Raw genomic sequence first — 25,503 nt, 5'->3', positions numbered from 1 at the left:
TGGTGAATAGCGCTGTGATAAATGTTCAAGGCAGGTGTCTTTTTGATAGAATGATTTCTTTTCCTTTGGGTAGATGCCAAGTAGTGGGCTTGCTGGATTGAATGGGGGTTTATGTTTAGTTCTTTGAGAAATCTCCATACTGTTTTCCATAGAGCTTGTACTAATTTACACCAACAGGTGAAGTTTCCTAGAAGAGTCGTCAACTGGTAACATGGGATTAGCTGCTAGAGGGACTGAGGACTCTAAAGAGAACATAAGCAGCAGGTTGCAAGAGCATCTGTGACTGCTGGGCTAAGGCAGGGGACCCAGGAGGGAGCAAATCCAGGAATGGGGTGGCCCCCCAGGGCCGAGATCCAGACCTCATTAAACAGGATTTGGCCACGGCCCACTGGATAGTGGGGAAGCCTGTTGGGGCGTCCATGTGGTGACTGGTAAGCAGGGGCCTGCTTTCTGGGGGTGCTGGAGGAAATCACCAGACAGTTACCCTGTGGGTGCCTGCAACACTTTCTGGGCGTTATAAGGAAGATGGCCTCTAGTGTGCTAGTGGAACTCTCTGGAAGCTACCTGGAGGGTGATGCCAAGAGAATTTGCTGGGAAGCCATGCTCTGGGGAACTGGTGGAACTCCCTAGGAAACCGCCTGTGGGTATGGTGCCGCTGAAATTCACTGCGAAACCTCCTTCTGGAATTTTCTTTCTTCCTTTTTCCTTTCCTTTCCTTTCTTTCTTTCTTTTTTTTTTTTTTTTTTTTGTCTTGCTCTGTCACCCAGGCTGGAGTGCAATGGCATGATCTTGGCTCACTGCAACCTCCACCTCCTGGGTTCAAGTGATTCTCCTGCCTCTCCCTCCCGAGCAGCTGGGATTACAGGCTCCTGCCACCACACACCTGGCTAATTGTTGTATTTTTAGTAGAGACGGGGTTTTCCCATGTTGACCAGGCTGGTCTCGAACTCCCAACCTCAAGTGATCTGCCCACCTTGGCCTCCCAAAATGCTGCGATTACAGGCGTGCCCGGCCCCAAGTGGAATTTATTCCTCAAATACAAGGAGGGTTCAACATATTTAAATCAATCAGTGTAACATACCACATTGACAGAGTAAAGGACAAAAGCCACATGATCATCTCAATTGCTGCGGAAAAAGCATTTGACAAGATTGAACATCCTTTCATGATAAAAGCACTCTACCAACTAGAAGTGGAAGGAAATGACCAATGTAATAAAGGCCATTTATAAAAAGTCCACGGCTAATATCACTCAACAATGAAAGACTGATAGCTAAGATCAGAAATAGCAAAGATGGGCCAGGTGCGGTGGCTCACCCCTGTAATCCCAGCACTTTGGGAGGCAGAGGCAGGCAGATCACTTGAGGTCAGGAGTTCGAGACCATGCTGGCCAATGTGGTGAAACCCTACCTCTACTAAAAAAAATATAAAAATTAGCCAGGTGTGGTGGCACGCACCTGTAATCCCAGTTACTCAGGAGGCTGAGGCACGAGCATCACTTGAACCTGGGATCCGGAGGTTGCAGTGAGCAGAGATCGCGCCACTGTACTCCAGCCTGGGCAACAGAGTGAGACTCCATCTCAAAGAAAAGAAAGAAAGAAAGAAATGGCAAAGATGCCCTCTCTCCCCACTTCTGTTCAACACAGTATTGGAAGTCCTAGCCAGAGCAATTAAATTAGGTAAGAAAAAAAAGGCCTCCAAATTTGAAAGAAAGAAGTAAAATTATCTCTGTTCATAGATGATACATGATTTTGTATGTAGAAAACCCTAAAAATTCCACACAAAAATCTATTCAAACTCCAACAGATTCAGCAAAGTTGCAGGATACTACATCAACACACCAAATCGATTGCATTTCTATACAGTAACAATGAACAATCTGCAAAGGAAATAAAACAATTCCATTTACAATAGCATCAAAAAGAATAAAATCCTTAGGGATAGACCTAATCAAGGAAGGGAAAATCTGTATGCTAAAACAATAAAACACTGCTGAACAAAATTAAAGAAGACAGGCTGGGAGCGGTGGCTCACACCTATAATCCTATAATCCCAGAACTTTGGGAGGCCAAGGCAGGCAGATCACTTGAGGTTAGGTGTTCAAGATCAGCCTGGGCAACATGGCAAAACCCCGTCTCTACTAAAAGTACAAAAATTAGCTGGGTGTGGTGGTGCATGCCTGTAGTCCCAGCTACTTGTGAAGCTGAAGCAGTAGAATCGCTTGAACCTGGGAGGCAGAGGTTGCAGTGATCCGAGATCAAGCCACTGCACTCCAGCCTGGGCAACAGAGCAAGACTCCGTCTCTCAAAAAAAAAAAAAAAAAGAAAAGAAATTAAAGAAGACAAACAAATGGAAAGACATCTCATGTTCATGGATTGGTAGGCTTAATATTGCTAAGATATCTGTACTACCAAAAGCCATCTACAGAATTATTGCAATCCCCATCAAAATCTCAAGGGTATTTCTCATACAAATTAAGAAATCCACTCTAAAATTCACATAGGGCTGGGTGCGGTGGCTCACCCTGTAATCCCAGCACTTTTGGGAGGCTGAGGAGGGTGGATCACGAGGTCAGGAATTCAAGACTATCCTGGCCAACGTGGTGAAACCCCATCTCTACTCAAAATACAAAAAAAAGAAAATTAGCTGGGCATGGTGGCATGTGCCTGTAATCCCAGCTACTCGGGAGGCTGAGGCAGGAGAATGGCTTGAACTGGGGAGGCAGAGGTTGTGGTCAGCCGAGATCTCTCCACTGCATTCCAGCCCGGGCGATAGAGCGAGACTCTGTCTCAAAAAAAAAAAAAAAAAAAAAAACATATGGAACACCAAGGGACTCTGAATAACAGAAACAATCTTGAAAAAGAGCAAATTTGGAGGTCACATACTTCCTGATTTCAAAACACATTATAAAGTAATCAAAACATCGTGATACTGGCATAAAGACAAATAGATCTACAGAATAGAGAGTCCAGAAATAAACCCTTGACCAAATATTTAGCATGCATGCCAGGTGTAGATCTCAGCTGCTTGGGAGGCCAAGACAGGAGGATCACTTGAGCCCAGGAATTTATGACTGGACTGGGTAATACAGCAAAACCCTGTCTCAAAAAAAAATAAAAAAAAAACAGGCTGGGCACGATGACTCACGCCTGTAATCCCAGCACTTTGGGAGCCAGAGGAGGGTGGATCACCTGAGGTCAGGAGTCTAAGACCAGCCTGGACAGCATGGCGAAACCCTGTCTCTACTAAAAAATACAAAAATTAGCTGGGTGTGGTGGCAGCTGCCTGTAATCTCAGCTATTTGGGAGGCTGAGGCAGAAGAATGGCTTGAACCCAGAAGGTGGAGGTTTCAGTGAGCCAAGATCATGCCATTGCACTCCAGCTTGGCCGAAAGGGCAAAACTCTGTCTCAAAAAACAAAAACAAAAACGAAAAACCTGCGGCCATGAAAAAGAAAGAAATCATATCCTTTGCAGCAATGTGGAGGCAGCTGGAGGCCATTATCCTATGTAAATTAATGCAGGAACAGAAAACCGAATACCACATGTTCTCACTTGTAAGTGGGAGCCAAACTTTGGGTACACATGGACATAAAGATGGGGATGGGAACAACAGACACTGGAGGCTCCTAGAGGAAAGAGGGAAGTGGGGGCAAGGGTTGCAAAATGAACTATGGGGTACTATGCTCACTACTGTACCCTAAACCACAGCATCACACGATATACCCATGTAACAAATCTACACATGTGCCCCCCGAATCTAAACTAAAAGTTGACGTTATTAAAAGAAAAGAAAATATAAAAAGATTATCACACCAATTTCAGAAGTTTCATTACAAGATGAATACTAGAGAAAATATTTGCGACAACGAAACTGACATGCAGCTATGAATCTTAAAAAAATCTATAAGTAAATTTCAATGATTAGAAATTCAACTGGCATCTGACATTAATGAATTGAGAATACCCTTCTTGTGTATCAATTACACACTGTATTATTTAAAGATGGCTTCATTTTTTAATCTGTCTTCTTGATAGTGGGGACCTTAATGTGGGATCTTGGAAGTAAATTTGAATCAATCACTCAATTCTCCCCTCTTTCATATCTCTCTCTCTCTCTCTCTCTCTATCCATTCATCTAATCTATCTTTCTATCTATCTATCTATCTACCTATATAAAATTCCTGTCTCCCTTATCTATCTATCCATCCATCTATCTAAGCTATTGACATACATATATATATAATTCCTCTCTCTTATCTATCCATCCATCTAAGCTATTGACATACATATATATATAATTCCTCTCTCTTATCTATCCATCATCTATCTATTTATCTAATCTGTCTACATACATATGTATATAATTCCTCTCTCTTATCTACCCATCTATCTAATCTATGTATACACACACACACACACTTTATATACCCTCTGCCAATCCATAGAGACCCCTCTCTCTGTACACACACACACACACACACACACACCCTTATACCATCTGACAAACCTTTCTGATTTTTATCCTTCCATGGTTATAAGGAATATTAAATTGATATATCAATACTTGGTAAATAACCTACAGTGTTAGAGATTACCACCATAAAAGGTGTAGTTTTTTGTCTGGTTTTGTTTTGTCTTGAGACCGGGTCTCGCTCTATGGCCCAGACTGGAGTGCAGTGGTGTGATCACAGCTCACTGCAGCCTTGACCTTCTGGGCTCAAGCGATCCTCCCACCTGAGCCTCCTGAGCAGCTAAGACAACAGGCGAGTGCCACCACACCCATCTAATTTTTTTGTATTTTTTAGTAGAGATGGAGTCTTGCCATGTTGCCCAGCTTGGCCTCAAAATCCTGAGCTCAAGTGATCCACCTGCCTCGGCCTCCCAAAATTTTGGGATTACAGGAGTGAGCCACTGTGCCCGGCAGAAGGTGTAGTTTTTAACACTGTAGAGTAGTTCCTTGACATATGGCCACATATGCTCACTCACACTGGATGCTTGCAGCACACCCTGGCATATTGAAGGCTCTGAAACTGCCATACTAAGAAAAGGAAAAAACGGCCAGGTGCAGTGGCTCACACCTGTAATTCCAGTACTTTGGGAGGCAGAGGTGGGCAGATCACTTGAGGTCAGGAGTTCAAGACCAGCCTGGCCAACAGGGTGAAACCCCATCTCTACCAAAAATATAAAAATTAGCTGGGCATAGTGGAAGGTGCCTGTAATCCCAGCTACTCGGGAGGCTGAGGCAGGAGAATCACTTGAACCTGGGAGGCAGAGGTTGCGGTGAGCCAAGATCACACCACTGCACTCCAGTCTGGGTGACACAGTGAGACTCTGTCTCAAAAAAAAAAAAAGAAAAGAAAAAAGGAGTAATTGTATAATGGCTATTAACAGGCAGTAATACACAACAAGCTCTGAAAAAGTTTTTCCCCTTCCTTTGGAAAGGACTAAAGTAAGAGTATTCTGTAAAATGGTGTTTATTTTAGGAATTAAAGATAATTTGTTCTATGTCCTTGAAATTTATTCTAATAAAGCAGAGTACTGCTGAGGACCTAGTACAAAATAAAATGACCATTTGTCTTGGACTCTGCAGTGTTAAGCAGTGTTTATTTGGTAAGCTGAATCCAAAATGATGTGTTAGGATCGTTTCTAGGAGAATGCTTATGATATCTTAGAAGAAAATACTGTGGAAGTCTTGCCTGCGATCCTTTTGAGATTGGGAATACAAAGGATAAAATTACAACACCTACAGTATTTTGCAAAATCTTTCTGAAAATCCGTCCTGGCATTGACAAAAGCGCATCCTCTCTCGGTTCCGACGACAAACACATCTGTTTCATACACTGCGATGCAGGCCACTTCTGCCTTGGACTTGGCCAGTTCTTTACACTGAAACAGAAACAAAAAGCGATGTATTATCTACAAGGGCAGATCCAAGTTCGTGGGGCCTGGGAGGCCTGCTTTAAGAATACAAAATTAGGTAGCAAAAGGAATATTTATTTATTTACTTATTTTTGAGAAGGAGTCTCGCTCTGTCACCCAGGCTGGAGTGCAGTGGCGCGATCTCGGCTCACTGCAAGCTCCACCTCCCGGGTTCACGCCATTCTCCGGCCTCAGCCTCCCGAGTAGCTGGGACTACAGGCCCCCGTGACCACGCCTGGCTAATTTTTGTGTGTGTGTGTATTTTTAGTAGAGACGGGGTTTCACCGTGTTAGCCAGGATGGTCTCGATCTCCTGACCTTGTGATCTGCCCACCTTGGCCTCCCAAAGGGCTGGGATTACAGGTGTGAGCCACCACACCTGGCCAGGAATATTTATTTAGAATGAGAAAAATCACCGAGAAAGGAAACCAAAAGAAATTTATCAAGCAAACACCATAAACATCATAAAACCCAAACAACATATTTTTATTGACTGCCTGACATGGAACTCCAATATGCCTTTTCCCTACGTTTTTGGCTGCAGACTTTCTGGTTACCTCTTCATATATACAGGCCTTTTTTTTTTTTTTTTTTTTTTGAGACAGAGTCTCGCTCTTTCACCCAGGCTGGAGGGCAGTGGCGCGATTTGCTCATTGCAACCTCCACCTCAGCCTCCCATGTTAGCTGAGATTAAAGGTGCCTGCCACCACACCCAGCTAATATTTTTGTATTTTTAGTAAAGATGGGGGTTTCACCAAGTTGACCAGGCTGGTCTCAACTCCTGACCTCAGGTGATCCACCCTCCTCGGCCTCCCAAAGTGCTGGGATTACAGCCACCGCACCCAGCCTCCTTTTCTTTATAATATTTTATTTACTGATAAGAAACACACACATAGAATTTATTGAGGTTTTTTTGAAACAAGGTCTCACTCTGTCGCCCAGCCTGGATTGCAGTGGTGTGATCATGGGTCACTGCAGCCTCAACCTCCTGGGCTCAGGTGATCCTCCTACCTCAGCCTCCCAAGTAGCTAACACTACAAGCATGCGCCACCACGCCCAGCTAATTTTTGTATGTTTAGTAGAGATGGGGTTTCACCATGTTGGCCAGGCTGGTCCTGAACTCCTGGACTCAAGCAATCTGTCTGCCTTAGCCTCCCAAAGTGCTGGGATTACAGGCGTGAGTCCCCACGCCCAGCCGAATTTGTTTGTTGTTTGTCCCCCAAGTAGGATATAAGATCTCTGTGAGGGGGACCTTCTCAGGTCTTGTGACTCCAGTTCCTAGAAGAGGGCCTTGGCTTAGGAAGTGCTTCATGGATATTTGTCAAATGAAAGGAATGTGATCAGTTCTTAAACAATGTCCCTGGGGAAGATATTTCGAGTTTTCTTCAAACAGATCCTAATGCTTTCTTTTATTATTATTATTATTTGAGAGAGGGTCTTGTTCTGTTACCCAGGCTGAAGTACAGTGGTGCAATCCTAGCTCACTGCAGCCTTGATCTCCTAGGCTGGAGCGATCCTCTTGCCTCAGCTTCTCCAGTAGCTGGGACTATAGGCATGTGTCACCATGCTTGACTAATTTTTAAAATTTTTTATTTTTACTTTTTTTTTTTTTTTTTTTTGAGACGGAGCCTTGCCCTGTTGCCCAGGCTGGAGTGCAATGGCACAATCTCAGCTCAATACAACCTCCGCCTCCTGGGTTCAAGTGATTCTTGTGTCTCCGCCTCCCGGGTTCAAGTGATTCTTGTGTCTCAGCCTCCTGAGTAGCTGGGAATACAGGCACCCACCACCACGCCCAGCTAATGTTTGTATTTTTAGTAGAAACAGGTTTCACCATGTTGGCCAGGCTGGTCTCCAACTCCTGACCTCAAGTCATCCACACGCCTCGGCCTCCCAAAGTGCTGGGATTACAGGCGTGAGCCCCTGCGCCTGGCCTATTTACTTTTGAATTTAGATTTTAAAAATATTCTCAAACACTCTGCCCGGCTGCCACCCACTATGGGAAGTGAGGAGCGCCTCTGCCCAGCCGCCCACTCTGGGAGGTGAGGAGGGCCTCTGCCTGGCCTCTCCGTCTGGGAAGGGAGGAGCGCCTCTGCCCGGCCGCCCCGTCTGGGAGGTGAGGAGCGCCTCTGCCCGGCCGTCACCCCATCTGGGAGGAAGTGAGGAGCACCTCTGCCCGGCCGCCCCGTCTGGGAGGTGAGGAGCACCTCTGCCTGGCCGCCACCCCGTCTGGGAGGAAGTGAGGAGCGCCTCTGCCTGGCTGCCCCATCTGGGAAGTGAGGAGCGCCTCTGCCCGGCCGCCCACTCTGGGAGGTGAGGAGCGCCTCTGCCTGGCCACTCCGTCTGGGAAGGGAGGAGCGCCTCTGCCCGGCCGCCCCGTCTGGGAGGTGAGGAGCGCCTCTGCCCGGCCGCCACCCCGTCTGGGTGGAAGTGAGGAGCACCTCTGCCCGGCCGCCCCGTCTGGGAAGTGAGGAGCGCCTCTGCCTGGCCGCCACCCCGTCTGGGAGGAAGTGAGGAGCGCCTCTGCCTGGCTGCCCCATCTGGGAAGTGAGGAGCGCCTCTGCCCAGCCGCCACACCGTCTGGGAAGTGAGGAGCGCCTCTGCCTGGCCACCCCGTCTAGGACGTGAGGAGCGCCTCTGCCCGGCCGCCCAGTCTGGGAAGTGAGGAGCGCCTCTGCCCGGCCGCCCTGTCTGGGAAGTGAGGAGCGCCTCTGCCCGGCCGCCCTGTCTGGGAGGTGAGGAGCGCCTCTGCCTGGCTGCCACCCCGTCTGGGAGGAAGTGAGGAGCGTCTCTGCCCGGCCGCCCTGTCTGGGAAGTGAGGAGCGCCTCTGCCCGGGCGGCCCCGTCTGGGAAGTGAGGAGCGCCTCTGCCCGGGCGGCTCCGTCGGGGAAGTGAGGAGCGCCTCTGCCCGGCCGCGCCGTCTGGGAGGAGAGGAGCGCCTCTGCCCGGCTGCCCTGTCTGGGAGGTGTACCCAACAGCTCCGAAGAGACAGCGACCATAGGGAGCGGGCCATGAGGATGATGGCGGTTTTGTTGAAGAGAAGGGGAGGAAGTGTGGGGAAAGGAAGGAGAGATCAGATTGTTGCTGTGTCTGTGTAGAAAGGGGTGGGCATAGGAGACTCCATTTTGTTCTGACTAGGAGAAGTTCTTCTGCCTTGGGATGCTGTTGATCTCCGGCCTTTCCCCCAGCCCCGTGCTCTCTGAAACATGTGCTGTGTCAACTCAGGGTTAAATGGATTAAGGGCGGTGCAAGATGTGCTTTGTTAAACAGGTGCTTGAAGGCAGCATGCTCTTTAAGAGTCATCACCACTCCCTAATCTCAAGTACCCAGGGGCACAAACACTGCAGAAGGCCGCAGGGTCCTCTGCCTAGGAAAACCAGAGACCTTTGTTCATGTGTTTATCTGCTGACCTTCTCTCCACTATTATCCTATGACCCTCCCATATCCCCCTCTCCGAGAAACACCCAAGAATCATCAATAAATACTTCATAAATTAAAAAAAAAAAAAAAAAAAAAAAAAGAAAATAGTTTAAAGAGGGGGTGGGGATAGAAAAAAAATGCTTCACATTAGACAGAAAATTGGCTTTAGAACCATAAAACTTGGGTTTGACACTGCCCAAACATGACAGATACTAGAATAAAACAAACAAACCCAGAAAACTCAGGCTGAATCCCAGATCTACAAAATTAACTAATGCGACTTTGGGCATATTACCAAAACTCCAAATATTTGAGGCTTCTCATCTATAAATAGTGAATAATAATAATGTCATCTAGACTATCTACTTTGCGGGGTGGCTACAAGGATCTAATCAGGCAATTTGTTGTTGTTGTTGTTGTTGTTGTTGTTGAGATGGAGTCTCGTCGTGTCCCCCAGGCTGGAGTGCAGTGGTGCGATCTCGGCTCACTGCAATCTCCACCCCCTGGGTTCAAGCGATTCCCCTGCCTCAGCCTCCTGAGTAGCTGGGATTACAGGTGCCTGCCACCACACCCAGCTAATTTTTGTATTTTTTTTAGTAGAGACGGGGTTTCACCATGTTGGCCAGGCTGGTCCCAAACTCCTGACCTCCAGTGATTTGCCCAACTCAGCCTCCCAAAGTGCTGGGATTTCTGGCGTGAGCCACCGTACCCAACTGGCAATGTTTATTTAATCAATATTTATTAAGTACTTAATATATGCCAGTCAATATCCTAATGCTCAAGATACATACATTAATGAAAATACACAGTCTTAGCTCCTGAGGAGCTCATAGGCTTTAAGAGAACATAGACTGCAAAATGATATGGTATATCCTTCCTGTGACAGAGGCATGCACAAAGGTCCTGAATTCAAAGAAAAGTTATGGAACTCTGTGTGAGGCAAGCCTTACAGGAATGGCAACACACAACCTGAGTTAGGAAAGATAAACTCACCAGGAAACAAAGCCTAAGACACTATGAAAATGTTTCAACATTAATCCATAAAAATGATAATCACCAGAATTATTTTTAATTATCCAAAATTTCTGGAATAATTGAAATGTTTATTCTTTTTTGGGGAGGAGGGGGGATGGGGACAGAGTCTCACTCGGTCACCCAGGTTGGAGTGCAGTGGCACGATCTCGGCTCACTGCAACCTCCACCTGCTAGGCTCAAGCAATTCTCATGCCTCAGCCTCCAGAGTAGCTGGGACTACAGGCATGCGCCACCACACCCAGCTAACTTTAGTATTTTTAGCAGAGATGGGGTTTCGCCACATTGGCCAGACTGGTCTGGAACTCCTGGCCTCAAGTGATCTGCCCACCTCAGCCTCCCAAAGTGCTGGGATTACAGGTGTGAGCCACTACACCTGGCATGAAATGTTTATTCTTACACTAAAGTAACAGAGTAAAATAGATACGTACATACAACTAGATTTAAATTTTTTAATTGTACCTCTTAAACTCTATTTTTCTTTGTTATTTTGTCTAAATCCAATGTTTGTAAGTCAAATAGTAAATCTGGGAAATATTTAAAAAAAAAAAAAAAAAAAAAAAATATTCTCAAACATGGTAACAAAGGTTACCATTCATTACATTTCAGATCTGGGAAGCTTAAGTTTATATAATTGCATCCACAATGTAATATACAAATACATAAATAATCTGACAAGCCCATTATCCTCTATAAAGGATACCCTTATATAGATGTCAGGCAGAAGGCAAACATCAAAAGTGATATTGAAGCAGCCAGACATGGTGGCTCACGCCTGTAATCCCAGCACTTTGGGAGGCCGAGGTGGGCAGATCACCTGAGAGTAAAGAGTTCGAGACCAGCCTGGCCAACATGGTGAAACCCCGTCTCTATTAAAAATACAAAAAAATTAGCCGGGCGTAGTGGCAGGCGCCTGTAATCCCCGCTACTTGGGAGGCTGAGGCAGGAGAATTGCTTGAACCCGGGAGGCGGAGGTTGCAGTGAGCCAAGATCATGCCACTGCACTCCAGCCTGGGCAGCAGAGCAAGACTCTGTCTCAAAAAAAAAAAAAGCAAAAATTAGCTGGATGTGGTGGCTGGTGCCTATAATCCCAGCTACTTGGGAGGCTGAGGCAGGAGAATTGCTTGGACCCAGGAGGCAGAGGTTGCCATGAGCTGAGACTGTGCCACTGCACTCCAGCCTGGGCGACAGAGTGAGACTCTGTCTTAAAAAAAAAAAAAAAAAAAGGAAAAGAAAAAAGAAAAAAAAAAAGAAAAGGGATTCTAAAGTGTTTCATGATTCTGTCATTTCAACAATGATCCATCTATGGAAAGTCAGACAAGTGTCAGGCTGTCTCACCATGGACTCGAGGGCAGACACGAGGAATGTCACCACCATCCTGCTCTCTGAGGAGGACTCTTCTTCAACAGGCAGGGTGGACACTGCTACCTGGGCCATGATCCCTGTGCAAGAGAAGCAATAAGAAAGTGGCAAAAATTCAGAGTCTGAAACCCACATTCAGAGCTGTGAGGGTGCTCACTAAAGATCTAGTTCAAACTTTCCTCTCGAGTTGAAGAAACTGAAATTTAAAGGCATTTAGTGACTTGTCCATGAGCTTCTGAATAGTAATGCTAAATTATTTTATTTTATTTTGAGACAGGGTCTTGCTCTGTCACCCAGGCTGGAGTGCAGTGGCGCAGTCACAGCTTACTGTAACCTCTGCCCCCTGGATTCAATCGATCCTCCCACCTCAGCCTCTCCAGTCACTGGGACTATAGGTGAGTGCCACCACGCCTGGCTAATTTTTGTATTTTTTGTAAAGACAGGGTTTCGCCATGTTACCTAGGCTGGTGTCAAACTCCTGAGCTCAAGCAATCTGCCTTCCTTGGCCACCCAAAGTGCTGGGATTACAGGTGTGAGCCACCACACCCAACCCTGCTAACTCTCTTTCTTTTTGTTTTTTTTTTTTTGAGACTGAGTTTCACTCTTGTTGCCCAGGCTGGTGCAGTGGCGCGATCTCAGCTCACTGCAACCTCCACCTCCTGGGTTCAAGTGATTCTCCTGCCTCAGTCTCCCGAGTAGCTGGGATTACAGGTGCCCACCACCACACCCAGCAAATTTTGTATTTTTAGTAGAGACGGGGTTTTGCCATGTTGGCCAGGCTGGTCTCGAACTCCTGACCTGAGGCAATCCGCCCGCCTTGGCCTCCCAAAGTGCTGGATTACAGGCGTGAGCCACCGTGCCCAGTCAACTTTCTTTTTTTAAAACTATTTATTTATTTAGACACAGGGTCTTGCTCTGTCGCTCAGGCGGGAGTGCAGTGGGGCCATCTCAGCTCACTGTAGGGTCCCAAGCAGCTGGGACTACAGGCACACACCATCAAACCTGGATTTTTTTTTTTTTTTTTTTTTTTTTGTAGAAAGAGGGTTTTGCCATGTTGCCCACACTGGTCTTGAACTCCTGGTCTCAAGTCATCTGCCTGCCTCAGCTTCCCAAAGTGCTGGGATTATAGGCATGAGCCACCATGCCCAGCCTTTTTTTTGGGGGACGGAGTCTTGCTCTGTTGCCCAGGCTAGAGTGCAATGGCGCGATCTCAGCTCACTGCAACCTCTGCCTCCCGGGTTCAAGCGATTCTCTTGCCTCAGCCTCCCAAGCAGCTGGGACTACAGGCTCCCACCACCACGCCTGGTTAATTTTTGTATTTTTAGTAGAGATGGGGTTTCACCATGTTGAACCAGGCTAGTCTCAAATTGCTGACCTCAAGTGATCCACTTGCCTAGGCCTCCCAAAGTTCTGTGATTACGGGCGTGAGCCACCGCACCCAGCCTTTTTTTTTTTGAGACAGAGTCTCACTCTGTCGCCCAGCCTGGAGTGCAGTGGCACGATCTCCGCTCACTGCAAGCTCCACCTCCCAGGTTCACACCATTCTCCTGCCTCAGCCTCCTGAGTAGCTGGGACTACAGGCGCCTGCCACCACGCCCGGCTAATTTTTTGTATTTTTAGTAGAGACGGGATTTCACCATGTTAGCCAGGATGGTCTCGATCTCCTGACCTCGTGATCCACCCGCCTCAGCCTCCCAAAGTGCTGGGATTACAGGCGTAAGCCACCGCGCCTGGCCCGCACCCAGCCTTTTACATTTATTTTTATGCTAATTTATAGAATATATTTTCCACTAAACCTACACATGACCTCCCCATAAAACAAACTCAGGTATTATGTGAGAGGAGCATGCTGTTTCCCAGATGAGGAGAGGAGGATTTGTACCTTATTGATCCAATGATGTTTAGTCAGATTTCAGCATGGTTGTGACAGCTACCACACTATTTCACTTACACATAGAAAGGATATAATGGGTTTGTGTGCTAAAGATAGGAAGAGAAAATTCCTTCTTTCCCACTTTCCTTTGGACTTCTGTCTCCTAAAAGCTCACTCTAAATTTTGCCAAGTTTTTTTTTTTTTTAGCTTTTTGTTTGTTTTGTTTTTAGAGACAGGATCTCACTCTGTCACCCAGTCTGGAGTGAAGTGGCACAATCATGGCTCACTGCATCCTCCAACTCTCAGGGCTCAAGTGATCTTCCTGCTTCACCCTCCTGAGTAGCCCCAGCTATGTTTTGCATATGGGACTGCAGGCATGTATCACCAGGCTCAGCTAATTTTTTAACATTTTTTTGTAAAGATGGGGTCTTGCTCTATCGCCGAGGCTGATCTCAAATTCCTGGGCTTAAGCCATCCTCCTGTGCCGGCCTCCTTAAGTGCTGGGATGACAGGCGTGAGCTACTGTGCCTGGCTGATACATTTTGCCAAGCTCTAAATGAAGTTAGCTTTAAGAAATTTCTTTGAAAAAAATTCTCTGAAATCTTAAAAACAACTTTTTGAAATGGAACATGCAAATTAAGTACCTGTCAGCTACCATCATGTCTCTCCAATATTTGGCTTAATTCTATTTGTAAGCAAAAGATAAACAGATCAACATAAGTGTGCATGTGGAAGGAAGACAGAAGATTTTTCTTTTGAGTTTCACGCTTGTCGCCCAGGCTGGAGTGAAGTGGTGTGATCTCTGCTCACTGCAACCTCTGCCTCCTGGGTTCAAGCGATTCTCCTGCCTCAGGCTCCCAAGTAGCTGGGATCACAGGCAGGCACCACCACACCCAGCTAATTTTTGTATTTTTAGTAGAGACGGGGTTTCATCGTATTGGTCAGGCTGGTCTCAAACTCCTGACCTCAGGTGATCTGCCCGCCTCAGCCTCCCAAAGTGCTGGGATTACAGGCGTGAGCCACTGAGCCCAACCAAAACTGAAGATTTAAGGGAGCTAAGTGTGGAGGTCACATGGGGTTATTTGGAAATATTCACAAAGGTCTCTTTCAGATCATGTGGTCTGATTTCTTGCCCACTTGAATGTGGTGTGGCCACATGACTTTCGTGGACTGAGGATGTCAGGGAAGTAACTTCACTTTGCCACACTCTCTCTTCCTCCTCGGTGGTCACTGGGAACTTTCCATATGGAACCACTACAGCAGCCTGGGTTCCAGATTGCAGACAACATGAAACAGACTCACAGCCAACACATAACAGACTTTTAGTGCAACCAAGAAATAAGTCTTTGCTCCTTTAATCCTCCAAAGTCTGGTGTTGTTTGCAACCACAGCACACCCTAGCCAGTCTGGACAGTTACAGAAGGTTGAAAAGAAATTCTAAAAATGCAACTATCTACCAAAATTCTTTGAAGACACTCGAGGATCCCTTAGAGTTATAATCTGAGAACATTAGCTACGCTGAACCAGTAGAATGCAAATTGTTATCGTTAAAAATTTTTATAAATCTCTATATCTCTATTATTATTAAACAGAATAGTAGGGGGAAGGGAGGGATAGGGAAAGATTTGGTTGTTTGTTTGTTTGTTTTTTGAGGTGGAGTATCACTCTGTCACCCAGCCTGGAGTACAGTGGCACGATCTCAGCTCATTGCAAACTCTGCCTCCTGGGTTCAAGCGATTCTCCTGCCTCAACCTCCCAAGTAGTTGGGATTGCAGGCATGAGCCACCACACCTGGCTAATTTTTGTATTTTTGGTGGAGACAGGGTTACACCATGTTGGCCAGGCTGGTCTCGAACTCTTGACCTCAAGTGATCCGCCCGCCTCGGCCTCCTAAAGTGCTGGGATTACAGGTGCGAGCCACCATGCCTGGTCTGTTTTTTTGTTTCGTTTTGTTTTGTTTTGTTTTGTTTGAGACAGCATCTTGCTCTGTCACCCAGGTTGGAGTGTTACCATGGTTCAGTGTAGCCTCGACCTTCTGGGCTCAGTTGATCCTCCCATTTCAGCCCCCGGGTGGCTGGGACTACAGGTGCATGCCACCACACCTGGCTAACTTTTGCATTTTAGTAGAGACGGGGTTTCACTATGTTGCCCAGGCTGGTCTCCAACTCCTGGGCTCAAGCGATCTTCCTGCTTCTGCCTCCCACAGTGCTGGGATTACAGGTGTGAGCCACCACGCCCGGCCAGTATTGTTTTTCATAGCAAAGGCTCTGTTCTGGCAACAGAGCTGGAGTCAGAAAAAGCAGCCTCAATTGCCTCTCTGCTTTTTGGCAAAGATGAAGAGTAGAAAAAGCGGCATCCAGCCATGAGACGCGTAGGTCCTAGAAAGTCTTTTCTTGAGCATTCCAGATTCCACTCACCAAGCAAATGCACATCAAAGAATATGTAACGGCAAAGGCGTGTTATGTTCCCATTCACCAGAACACTCCCTTAGATCATGCTCCATCCTTATTCTTTTGGAAGCTCAGAGAATTTCCATTCGTAATCTTTATTTTGTCTTTAGCAACCCCGGGAGAGAAAAGGGCGTAGAAGTATTCTCATTTTACAACTTAGCAAGTTGTCCAAGCAAAGCTAGAACATACACCAGGACAATTTTTGCCTAGTGCTATTTCCACTTCTTCACACCTTCAATTGCCATTGATCTATGATGTCATCACACTCAATGTGTAATAAGAAAAGGGGCCGGCGCGGTGGCTCACGCCTATAATCCCAACACTTTTGGAGGCTGAGGCGAGTGGATCACTTGAGGTCAGGAGTTCGAGACCAGCCTGGCCAACATGGTGAGACCCCCTTTTCTACTAAAAATTAGCCGGGCGTGGTGGCAGACACCTGTAATCCCAGCTACTCCAGAGGCTGAGGCAGGAGAATTGCTTGAACCCAGGAGGCGGAGGTTGCAGTGAGCCAAGATTGTGCCACTGCCCTCCAGGTGGGGCAACAGAGTAAGATTCCGTCTAAAAAAAAAAAAAAAAAAAAAAGGGAGACGCCACAACAACAGCCCACAGGGCACCCCTGGTGATGAAGGTCCTATGTCTTTTTTTTTTTTTTTGAGACGGAGTCTCGCTCTGTCGCCCAGACTGGAGTGCAGTGGCACGATCTCTGCTCACTGCAAGCTCCGCCTCCCGGGTTCATGCCATTCTCCTGCCTCAGCCTCCCAAGTAGCTGGGACTACAGGCGCCCGCCACCATGCCCGGCTAATTTTTTGTATTTTTAGTAGAGATGAGGTTTCACCATGTTAGCCAAGATGGTCTCGATCTCCTGAACTCATGATCTGCCCGCCTCGGCCTCCCAAAGTGCTGGGATTACAGGCGTGAGCCACCGTGCCTGGCCAGTCCTATGTCTTTATCATAACCTTCAGGGCATGCAGCGAGCCCTGCAGGATGGAAAGCACTCTGGGGACGGCGACCCATGGGCCTTCTCTGTGCTTCCTGGTCTCTGGAAATGGGTGCATCCGGGTCACACTGGAAGTTCACTGTTCTTTGCTCGTCCTGAGGTTCCTTCCTGGGACAGTCCTTAGTTGAGACTATTCATGGAGCCTTCCCTGCACCCTTCACTTGGGGACAGCTCCCTCTCTTCTCTCCTCTTCCCAGAAAGAAACTGCCATCAGGAGGTGGCATTAATTAACAATGAACACCAGAGGAGGCATCCGGCTAGGCAGGTGACGCCAGCTTAGGAAGCACCTGATGCACTGGTCCCCACGGGACCACACGCCAGGAGAGCCACGGGCTGTACTCAGGCATCTAGTCTATTGAAGAAGATACTAAATCAACTGCTTATTATTTTTATATGTATTTTTTGAGACAAGGTCTTACTCTGTCACCCAGGCTGGAGTGCAGTGGTGCGATCTCGGCTCACTGCAACCTCTACCTCCCAGGTTCAAGCAATTCTCCTGTCTCAGCCTCCCAAGTAGCTGGGATTATAGGCAACTGCCACCGGGCCCAACTAAGTTTTGTATTTTTTAGTAGAGACGGGGTTTCACCATGTTCGCCAAGCTGGTCTTGAACTCCTGACCTCAGCTGATCCACATGCCTCAGCCTCCCAGAGTGCTGGGACTACAGGCGTGAGCCACCATGCTCAGCCTTATTTTATATATATATATATATATATATTATATATGTAATATATAATATATATATATATATTTTTTTTTTTTTGACATGGAGTCTCGCTCTGTTGCCCAGGCTGGAGTGAAGTGGCATGATCTCGGCTCACTGCAACCCCCGCCTCTGGGGTTCAAGCAGTTCTTCTGCCTCAGCCTCCCAAGTAGCTGGGATTACAGGCAGCTGCCACCATGGCCGGCTAATTTTTTGTGTTTTTAGTAGAGATGAGGTTTCATCATGTTGGCCAGGCTGGTCTCGAACTCCCGACCTCAAGTGATCTACCTGCCTTGGCCTCCCGAAGCCCTGTGATTACAGCCATGAGCCACTGAGCCTGGTCAGCTTTTTTATTTCTAAGAGTCAGAGTCTCACAATGCCACCCAGGCTGGAGTGCAGTGGCTCGCTCATGGCTCGCTGCAGCCTCCAACTCCCGGACTCAAGCCATTCTTCCCCCTCAGCCACACTGGGATTACAGCTGTGAGCCACTACACCTGGCTCAATCAACTACTTCCTATGAATGTTTCACTTCTGACCTTTTATGAATCCCCTCAACTTAAAATCCAAAGGAGTCACATATTATGTAATTCCATTCATATTAAATTTCTAGAATAGGGAAATCTATGGGAACTGAGAGTAGATTAGTGGTTATTTCAGGTTGATAGCTAAAGGGTAAAAGGTTTCAGAGTGATGAAAATGTTCAAAAATTGACTGTGATGGCCGGACGTGGTGGCTCACGCCTGTAATCCCAGCACTTTGGGAGGCTGAGGCGGATGGATCACGAGGTCAAGAGATCAAGACCATCCTGGCCAACATGGTGAAACCTTGTCTCTACTAAAAATACAAAAATTAGCTGGGCGTGGTGGCGCATGCCTGTAGTCCCAGCTACTCGGGAGGCTGAGGCAGGAGAATCTCTTGAACCCGGGAGGCGGAGGTTGCAGTGAGCTGAGATCCCACCACTGCACTATAGCCTGGGCAACAGAGCGAGAATCCGTCTCACAAAAAAGCAAAACAAAACAAAAATTGACTGTGATGATTGTTGTACAACTCTGTGAATATATTTTAAGAAACCACTGAACAGTACACTTTATTTTTTTAATTTTCTTTTTTTTTTTTGAGATGGGGTCTTGCTCTGTCTCCCAGGCTGGAGTGCAGTGGCACAATCATGGTTCACTGCAACCTCTGCCTTCTGGGTTCAAGCGATTCTCCTGCCTCAGCCTCCTGAGTAGCTAGGATTACAGGCGTGCACCACCACGCCCAGCTAATTTTTTGTATTTGTAGTAGAGATAGGGTTTTGCCATGTTGCCCAGGCTGGTCTTGAACTCCTGACCTCAGGTGATCCATTCTCCTTGGCCTCCCAAAGTGCTGGGATTATAGGTGTGAGGCACCATGCCCACCCCTATTTTTTAAATTGTTATTTATTTTTTCTGACAGGGTTTCATTCTGTCACCCAGGCTGAAGTGCAGTGCCACGATCATAGTTGGAGTGTAGTGGCACAATCACTGTAGCCTTGACCTCCTGGGCTCAAGCAATGCTCCTGCCTTCAAATGGGTGAATTGTATAAGTATATGAATTATATCTTAATAAAACAGTTTTTATTGTGTTTATTTATTTGCTTTTGAGACGGAATCTCACTCTGTCGCCCAGGCTGGAATGAAGTGGCATGATCTCAGCTCACTGCAACCTCCGCCTCCCGGGTTCAAGCAATTCTCCTGCCTCAGCCTCCCAAGTAGCTGAGACTACAGGCTTGGGTCACCATGCCTGGCTAATTTTTGTATTTTTAGTAGACACAGGGTTTCATCACGTTGGCCAGGCCAGTCTCAAACTCCTGACCTCAAGCGATCTGCCTTCCTTGGCCTCCCAAAGTGGTGGGTGACAGGCGTGAGCCACCGCGCCCAGCTAAAGAGATTTTTAAAAATCAAATAAAATCAAAGAGAGATTGGATGGAAAAAAAGAAAATTAACATGTACTGAACTACACTCAATGCACCGATGCTTTTACGATCACCCAATTTAAAACCCACACACCCTCCAAGGGAAATATTTTCCGTGAAAGGACGCAGAGAGCATGGGAGCCTGTTGGCGGCTGTGCAGATGGTTTAAGGAATGGCAGAGGCTGCAACCACAGTGGAGGAGCAGAAAGGCAAACAGAAGAAAGGCCCCAGGAGGGGAAAATAAGGCGGGTGACCACATGTCCCAGGTGGGACAGTCCTAGCCCAGGCCCGCCCTGCCAGTGAAATTATTAACAATGCTCCCTTCATTCTCAAGTGCCTGGAAGATGAATTATAAGATATTTATGTATGGGTTGTTGTGTGAAATGCACACACACACACACAAAAAATTACTAGAATCATGGCACCCCGTGTCCTTAAAACAACCTCCAAACTCAGAGAGGTCTCTCCCTGATGCCAACCAAAAGGCAATCAAAACACCGATCTCTTAACTCAATGCTTAAGTCTTCGTACTTTATGTAGCATGAAGAAAAATGGTCAAAACAATCATGCAATCCATTTCCTGTGAAATTAAAAAAAAAGTTTTAAATAAAAGTGTTTTTTTGTTTTTTTTTGAGACGGAGTTTTGCTCTTGCTGCCCAGGCGGGCGTGCAGTGGCTTGATCTTGGCTCACTGCAACCTCCGCCTCCCGGGTTCAAGCAATTCTCCTGCCTCAGCCTCCTGAGTAGCTGGGACTACAGGCACGTGCCACTGTGCCCAGCTAATTCTTTGTATTTTTAGTAGAGACAGGGTTTCACCGTGTTAGCCAGGATGGTCTTAATCTCCTGACCTCGTGATCCGCCCGCCTTGGTCACCCAAAGTTCTGGGATTACAGGCGTGAGCCACCGCTCCTGGCATGCCCAGCTAATTTTTGTACTTTTAGTAGAGACGAGGTTTCCCCATATTGGTCAGGCTGGTCCTGAACCCCTGACCTCAGGTGATCCACCTGCCTCGGCCTCCCAAAGTGCTGGGATTACAGGCATGATCTACCACGCCTGGCCGAAAATTCTTTTACCTGATGTAAACTAGACTAAATGAGGATTATGTTTCATTTATCTATTTATTTATTTATTTATTTTGAGATGGAGTCTCGCTCTGTTGCCCAGGCTGGAGTGCAGTGGCGTAATCTTGGCTCACTGTAACCTCCGCCTCCCTGGTTCAAGCGATTCTCTTGCCTCAGTCTCTGGAGTATCTGGGATTACAGGCGCCTGCCACAATGCCCGGCTAGTTTTTATATTTTTAGTAGAGACGGGGTTTCACCATATTGGCCAGTCTGGTCTTGAACTCGTGACCTCAAATTATCCACCCGCCTTGACCTCCCAAAGTGCTGGGATTACAGGCATGAGCCACCTCGCCCAGTCTAACATAAAGGAAAAAGTTTTTAAATAAAAATTATTTTACCTGATGTAAACTAGACTAGATGAGGATATGTTTCATTTATTTATAAAGGTGAAACACTTGTTTATGTCACTTAATTTTTTTTAGTGCACCTTGAGGAGCAGGGCTGACCCATAGGCAGTGTGCCCAGAGTCAGCCAAAAATGTTTTAATATTTAAGTATAATTTTTATATAGCAAAGTTCACCCTTTTCAGTGTACAGTTCTATGATTTTTTTTTGAGACGCAGTCTCACTCTGTCACCAGGCTGGAGTGCAGTGGCACAATCTCGACTCACTACAACATCCGCCTCCGTGGTTCAAGCGATTCTCCTGCCTCAGCCTCCTGAGTAGTTGGGACTACAGGCACGCGCCACCACGCCCAGCTAATTTTTGTATTTTTAGTAGAGACGGGGTTTTGCCATGTTGGCCAGGATGGTCTCGATCTCTTGACCTCGTGATCCACCCGCCTCGGCCTCCCAAGGTGCTGGGATCACAGGCGTTAGCCACCGTGCCCGGCCGATTTTTTTTTTTTTTTCTTTTTTGAGACAGGGTCTCACTCTGTCACCCAGGCTGGAGTGCAGTGGTGCACTCTCAGCTTACTGCAACTTCCCCATCCCGGGCTTAAGCAATCCTCGTGCCTCAGCCTCCTGAGTAGCTGGGACCACAGGCACGTGCCATCATGCCCAGCTCATTTTCTGCATTTTTTTTTAATAGGAGGTTTCACCATGTTGCCCAGGCTGGTCTCAAACTCCTGACCTCAGGTGATCCGCCACCTTGGCCTCCCAAAGTGTTGGGATTACAGGTGTCAGTCACCTGCCTGGTCCCTGTGAATTTTGACATATATAAAGTTACATAGCTACTATTAAAATTAAGGTATAAAACAGTTCTGTCATCCCCAGAATATTATACCACAATAATCCCTAAACAGGCTCTGATGTCAAAAGTCTGCTTTTTTACAAAAAAGAAAATAAAAATAAAAACACAAACAAAAATATAAATAAAAAAATTGAAAAAACCAAATAATAAAATAATAGGCAGGATGATACCAGGTGGAATTCAAAAAAAGATACTATCAGTTGGCGTCAACTATGCTACCAGTAATCATGTAAAAAACAAGTGTTTCATAATAATTATTATCATTTTTTTGAGGCAGGGTCTCACTCCGTCACCCAGGCTGGAATGCAGTGGCACAATCACAGCTCCCTGCAGCCTCTGCCTCTCTGGGCTCGGATGATCTTCCCACCTCAGCCTCCTGAGTAGCTGGAATCCCAGGCATGCGCCACCATGTTCAGCTAATTTTTGTGTTTTTTGTAGAGAGGTGGTTTCGCCATGTTGCCCAGGCTGGTCTCGAACTCCTGGGCTTAAGTGATCTGCCTGCCTCATCCTCCCAAAGTGCTGGGATTACAGGTGTGAGCCACCGCGCTGGGCTGAGTGTTTCATAACTATTGTGCTTTCTTTGCATTTTGTACATAACAACAAATGGAGGCAGGAATGTTGTCTTTTATATTTTATGATTTGGAACACAGCATGCATTAATAGAAAATTGAAAATAATGAAACATGACTATAAGCCAACACTGTGTTTCCCGTCCCAAGTACATTTTCCTGAGAAAATTTCACTGCACTCTAATAAAGCTCAGAAATCCTTCACCATAAGAACTTGTACCACAGAATAAAATCTCCCAAAGCCAATATAGTTATTAACCCTTTTTTTACTCACATCTAAAGTGCCAGCACCATTTACTGAGATCACAGATTTTTACATAGTACTTAACTTTTTGCTCTTTTATTTTGAGATGGAGTCTTGCTCTGTGGCTCAGGCTGGAGCGCAGTGGTGCAATCTCAGCTCACTGCAACCTCTGCCTCCCGAGTAGCTGAAATTACAGGTGCGTGCCACCACATCTGGCTAATTTTTGTATTTTTAGTAGAGACTGGGTTTCACCATGTTGGCCAGGCTGGTCTCGAACTCCTGACCTAAGGTGATCTGCCCCACTCAGCCTCCCAAAGTGCTGGCATTACAGGCATAAGCCACCATGCCTGGCCCTTTTTGCTCTTTTAAAACTGTAGATGTAAACTCCAAAAACTTCCTAATCTCATTTTGTCTTCCCAGCAATCCTGGAGGCGTTTCTATCCTTCTAATGTAATATTTTACTAACGAAAAGCAAATACCTAGAACAATCTCCAGCCTACAGGTCAAATCCAGACTGCAGCCTATTTTTGTAAATTAAGCTTTGTCAGAACACAGTCACGTTCACTTGTTTACATCTTGTCTACAGCTGCTTTCCTGCAAAGGAAGGTTTGCATGCATGTGACAAAGACCCCATGTTCCCAAAGCCAAAAATATTTACTATCCTTACAAACAAAGTTTGCCCATCACTGATCTAGAATCTGCATTTATCCCTTACAACCTTTCATCATTTGGAATGTCATCCACTCCCTTTATGAAAACTCTGAAATCTTGAAATAGAGGACTGGTTTATTTTCAAAAACTGTTTCTAGATTTTCTTTTCCAAAGATTAATTTTTCAGGTTTTAAAGGGCTTAGTTTTTTTGTTTTGTTTTGGTTTTGAGACAGAGTCTTGCTCTGTCCTCCAGATTGAAGTGCAGTGGTATCATCACAGCTTACCATGCACCTGGCTAATTTTGACTTTTTTTTTTTTTTTTTTTTTTGTAGAGACAAAGTTTCACTATGTTGCCCAGGCTGATCTTGAACTCCTAGGCTCAAGCAATTCTCCTGCCTCAGTCTCTCAAAATACTGGAATTATAAGAATGAGACACTGTGCCCAGACCCGGGACTTGTTTTCTGTTTTGTTTTGCCTTTTTTCTTTTGAGATAGGGTCTTGCTCTATCACCCAGACTGGAGTGTAGTGGCATGATCATAGCTCCCTGCAGCCTGGGACTCCCAAGCTGAAGTGATCCTCCCACCTCAGCCTCCCAAGTAGCTGGGACCACAGGTACCCAACTAATTTTTTCTTGTTGTTGTTTTTTGTTTTGTTTTGTAGAGATGGAGTTTTGCCATGTTGCCCAGGCCAGTCTTGAACTCCTAGACTCAAGCAATCCTCCCACCTCAGCCTCCCAAAGTGCTGGGATTACAGGCGTGAGCCACCACACCGAGCTGCAGGGCTTGGTTTTAATTAATAAATTCTACCTTCTTCACAGCTCAGCCTACAAGTACAAACTCAAGAGTACATGTTTCACCATTCAACAAAAATGTAATGAGCACCTGCGATGTAAAAATGAATACTAGTAGCCAGGCGAGGTGGCTCACACCTGTAATCCCGGCACTCTGGGAGGCCGAGGCAGGAGGATCACCTAGGTCAGGAGTTCCATATCAGCCTGGCCAACATGGTGAAACCCTGTCTCTACTAAAAGTAAAAAAAAAAAAAGGACAGGCGTGGTGGTGGGCGCCTGTAATCCCAGCTACTCGGGAGGCTGAGGCGGGGAGAATTGCTTGAACCCGGGAGGCGGAGGTTGCAGTGAGCCAAGATCATGCCATTGCACTCCAGCCTGGGCAACCAGAACAAAACTCCATCTCAAAAAAAAAAAAAAAAATTAGCTGGGCATGGTGGCACACACCTGTAACCCCAGCTACTCAGGAGGCTGAGGCAGGAGAATCTCTTGAACTCTGGAGGCAGAGGTTGCAGTGGGATGTGATCGTGCCACTGCACTTCAGCCTAGGTGACAGAGCAAGACTCTGTCCCCCCCCCCAAAAAAAAGTATACTGATGGTAAGGAGTGGAGGGGAATCACAAGCAATACAGTAAAAGGAGCCAGACACCCATGAAATGGCCTCAGGGCATGTAGGAACGCAGATGAATCCACTGGGAGGACAAGAGAAATGAAGGGCCAGGACTCTCCCCCTTATCTTCGGCAGACTCATTCCAAGACCCTCAGTGGATGCCTGGAACTGCAGATAGTGCCAAACCCTAAATCTATTATGTTCTTTTTCTTTTTTTGAGATGGAATCTCGCTCTGTCGCCCAGGCTGGAGTGCAGTGACGTGATCTTGGCTCACTGCAACCTCCGCCTCCCAGGTTCAAGTGATTTTCCTGCCTCAGCCTCCCAAGTAGCTGGGGGTTACAGGTGTGCACCACCATGTCTGGCTAATATTTTTATTTTTAGTAGATACGGGGTTTCACCATGTTGGCCAGTCCGGGCAACATAGTGGGACCAGCCCGGCAACATAATAGGACTTTGCCTCTACAAAAAAATTAAAAATTAGCCAGGTGTGGGGGTGTATGCCTGTGGTCCCAGCTACTCAGGAGGCTGAGATGGGAGGATTGCTTGAGCCCAGGAGGTCGAGGCTGCAGTGAGCTGTGATCCCACCATTTCAACAGGGCGAGACCCTGGGCAACAGGGCAAGACTCTGTCTCAAGAGAAAAAAAAAGA

At 46.6% G+C, this 25,503-nt stretch overlaps 1 protein-coding gene across 8 annotated transcripts in view; it reads right to left on the bottom strand.

Annotated features, from left to right (window-relative positions):
• LOC100457207 (general transcription factor II-I repeat domain-containing protein 2B) overlaps positions 1–25,503 on the bottom strand; it is a 58,764-nt gene that overhangs the window by 30,299 nt on the left and 2,962 nt on the right. For all 8 annotated transcript variants that reach the window (XM_009242691.4, XM_054560378.2, XM_054560376.2 and 5 more), the window contains exons 2-3: positions 11,707–11,810; positions 5,749–5,887 (exon numbers count right to left, since the gene is read on the bottom strand). In XM_009242691.4, the coding sequence (XP_009240966.3) occupies positions 5,749–5,887; positions 11,707–11,805 (238 nt within the window). In that variant the 5' untranslated portion in view covers positions 11,806–11,810. The remainder of the gene's footprint in view (positions 1–5,748; positions 5,888–11,706; positions 11,811–25,503) is intronic.

This window comes from Pongo abelii, chromosome 6 (assembly GCF_028885655.2).
Source record: "Pongo abelii isolate AG06213 chromosome 6, NHGRI_mPonAbe1-v2.0_pri, whole genome shotgun sequence".
NCBI lineage: Eukaryota > Metazoa > Chordata > Mammalia > Primates > Hominidae > Pongo > Pongo abelii.
The sequence above is the reverse complement of the archived record's forward strand: the minus strand, read 5'-3'. Positions and strand labels throughout refer to the sequence as shown.